Raw genomic sequence first — 3,127 nt, 5'->3', positions numbered from 1 at the left:
AATAGGTATCTATCGATCTTTTACAGGTTAAGATAAGAGTTCACCCTCAGAAAAGCAGCCTTCACGGTTTGTTTCATACACTTACACATCCTTACATCATGCATCTAATCAGCTCGTCACATGAGGATATCCCAACGCTCATTTTATATTATGTGTATTGTAAAGTAGAAACACATGTCCCTGTTATCGTCACAGAAACATAAGTGTCTTGGTCAAATCTCTCCGAAGTTCAGTACAAGCTGCTTATTAGCAGTATTTTAATTTAGGCCTCTTGGAAACCAAATTGTGATGCAGTTGTAATTTAGAACACACCCAAAAGTATAAAAACAGTTTTAAACCGTCTTTTTAATCAATCCCCCGATTGGTGCCCTAAGGAACTGGGATTTACTCCCCCAAGAAAGATTTATTTCTATTTATTCCCTCTGCTGTCCATTATTTATTTATTTGTTTGTTTGTCTTTCATTCTCCGCTATGTTTAACAATGGTTTGACTGCAAAGCTCATATTCTGATTTGCTTCTTTGCGGTCAAATCCAGTCATAACAAATTGCAAGCTTTATAATTCCTTAGCTATTGTACTATTAATCCCCAAGAAAAAAATACCAATGCCCCAAAGAAGGAAGAAGCATTAAGAAGGGAAGGGTCCGAAGCCAATTGTTTGGCTGGGCTCCTCTGGTCTTTGGGTTTGGTTTTGCACTTCTTTTTTTTTTTTTTTTGAAAATTAAAAATTTTATTTTTGAAATTGTGTAAAAATTTTACATTAAAATGGTACAATAATACTTGCCAGTAATTTTTAACAATATTCCTTGTAAAGAATACGCATAAAGTACAAAATAAAAAACTCCATAAGTCTATTATAATACAAAACACAGGTTAAAATAAGAAATGATAACCTTGACTTTCGTCTGTGTAAACATGTTAATCTTTTCTTTTATAAAAGTATATGAGACAAGTGTACTAAAATGAAAAAGTATTGCTTTGCTGTCCTCCCTCAAGCCTTTTTCTTTTTTTCCTGTACATCACTGTTTTCAAGTTCCTAGACCTGAGAATCTCTGAACTTTTAACGGTTTAGAGACGTTATTTATCACCATTATTTTTGATTTTTTAAGGAATAACGAGTAACTTTGCTATAGCGTGACCGCCTGCCCGTGCGGTCAGCCACCGCGGCGGCTCCCTCCCGAGTCCCACCGCGAAATCCCCATGCAAAGCCCGCATTCCCTCCGGACGTCGTCTGCTGGGCGTCCATCCGAACGGCAGAGAAAGGACATAGATACCCCAGATCCTACCTTCGGAAAGACTCCCACACCCTTAACAGTTAGAGATCCGTGCCGCGAAGCCGGGCGCGGCGGGCAGGGCTGCGGCAGGGGGCAGGCCGCCCCCAGAGCTCCCCACCGAGCGGGACAGCCCCGGCGCCGCGGCCGACTGGGAAGCGCAGCTGCTGCCCGCGCCGGGACCAGGACCCTGGGCGGGCCCCGCACCGATGATGCTCTCGATGGAGAAGGGCGAGCGGGCCAGCGCCGCGCCGCTGCCAGGCTTGGCGGCGTGTAGCGAGGCCGCCAGCGCCGGGCCCAGCGGGTGCGCGTAGCCGAAGGGCGTCCGTGCCAGCTCCGCCGCCGGCAACAAGGGCCCCGGCGGTGCGGCCGCGGCGGCGGAGGGCAGCGTCGCGCCTGGAGCGCTGCCGGGTGCGGCAGCGGGCTGGCGGGGAGGCGGGGAGGAGTGGTGGAAGGTGAAGAGGGCGGAGTGGGGGTGGTAGGGCTGAAGCTGGAGGCCGTAGCCACAGCCGTAGGGTCCATAGGCGCAGGGCGGTTGCTGCGGGGGCTGGGGAGGGGGCTGCGGGAGGAAGGCGGCGGGATCCACGGCACGCAGGAGCAGCTCGGGGGCCGGGAGCTGCTGCCGCTTGAAGCGCTTTCGGCGGCGCAGGAAGCTCCCGTTGTCGAACATGTCGGCGGACTCCGGGTCCAGCGTCCAGTAGTTGCCCTTGCCCGGATTCCCGGGCTCCCGGGGGATCTTGACGAAGCAGTCGTTGAGGGAGAGGTTGTGGCGGATGCTGTTCTGCCAGGCGGGGAACTTCTCCCGGTAGTAGGGGAAGCGCCCGCTGATGAACTCGCAGATCTCGCTCAGAGTCAGCCTCTTCTTGGGGCTCTGCAGGATGGCCATAGTGATGAGGGCGATGTAAGAATAGGGCGGCTTCACCAGGCTGTTCTTGCCACTGCCGCCGCCTGCCCCGCCGCCGCTGCCGCCCGCCCCGCCGCAGCCCGCTGTTGCTGCTTTCTGCGGGTCGCCCCGCGAGGGGGGCCGAGCGCCGCCGGCACCGTCCCCGCCGGCCGCCCCAACTACACCGCCGCAGCCTCCGCCGCGCACGGGCGACCGCGGCAGCAGGGCGTCGTCGTGGAGGTCACCCACATCCTCGTCTTCTTCCTCCTCCTCCTCGTCCTCCGCGTAGGAGCGGCGGTGGGGCTGCGGCTCCTCGTCGTCCTCCTCGTCGTCCTCCTCACCCACCACATCGATGTCGGTCTCCTCAGCCAGCGCCGTCGCCTCGGACATCTCCGAGCTCAGGGTCATGGCGCGGCGGCAGGGCAGCGCATCGGTGGCGGCCGGCGCAGCGCGGCGGGCGGGCGGGAGCCCTCCCCGTCGCCGCCAGACCCCCGCGCCGCTCCGCGAAGAGCCGCCCTGCCGCCGCCGCCGTGGGCAGGCGGGCCGCTCCGAGCCGCGCCGGCCCCCAGCGCCGCCGCTGCCGCGCCGCGGGAGAGCTCCCGCCGCCCGCTCGGAGGCGGCGGCTGGTTTGGGTTTTGTTTCGGGGTATTTTTTGCAGCTGTTTGGGTATCTGTACCGCTCTCTTTCTTCCTCTCCCCTTTTTGGGGGGTATTTTGGGTTTTGGAGGTTTTTTTTTTGGTTGAAGCCGGGGCTTGGAGGGGAAGGGGTGGCTGTGCTGCAGCGCCTGGAAGTCGATTCCCCCTTCTTTCTCCTCACCTCAGCCCCCAGACATTAATGGATGTGGGGCCGGAGGGAGCGTGCCTAGTCCTGGGAGGAGGAGGGAGGGGAGGAGGCTGGCGAGGAGGGAGGGCGCAGGGGGCGGTTTGCCGGGGCTTTGGAAAAGACAGTGAAAAGGCTGGGGCCGAGTCCCAGTTG

At 57.2% G+C, this 3,127-nt stretch overlaps 1 protein-coding gene across 1 annotated transcript; it reads right to left on the bottom strand.

Moving 5' to 3' along the window:
• Positions 1–996: 996 nt before the first annotated feature.
• FOXD1 (forkhead box D1) lies at positions 997–2,662 on the bottom strand. The gene has a single exon (XM_062612446.1). It carries the CDS (start codon positions 2,558–2,560, stop codon positions 1,307–1,309), a length of 1,254 nt encoding a protein of 417 aa, XP_062468430.1. The 5' UTR covers positions 2,561–2,662; the 3' UTR covers positions 997–1,306.
• Positions 2,663–3,127: the final 465 nt, after the last annotated feature.

This window comes from Pezoporus occidentalis, unplaced genomic scaffold (assembly GCF_034315485.1).
Source record: "Pezoporus occidentalis ecotype Australia unplaced genomic scaffold, CSIRO_AGI_Poc_V1 ctg16, whole genome shotgun sequence".
In the NCBI taxonomy this organism is placed as follows: Eukaryota; Metazoa; Chordata; class Aves; order Psittaciformes; family Psittacidae; genus Pezoporus; species Pezoporus occidentalis.
Note: the sequence above shows the minus strand (reverse complement) of the source record. Positions and strands in the feature narration are given on the sequence as shown.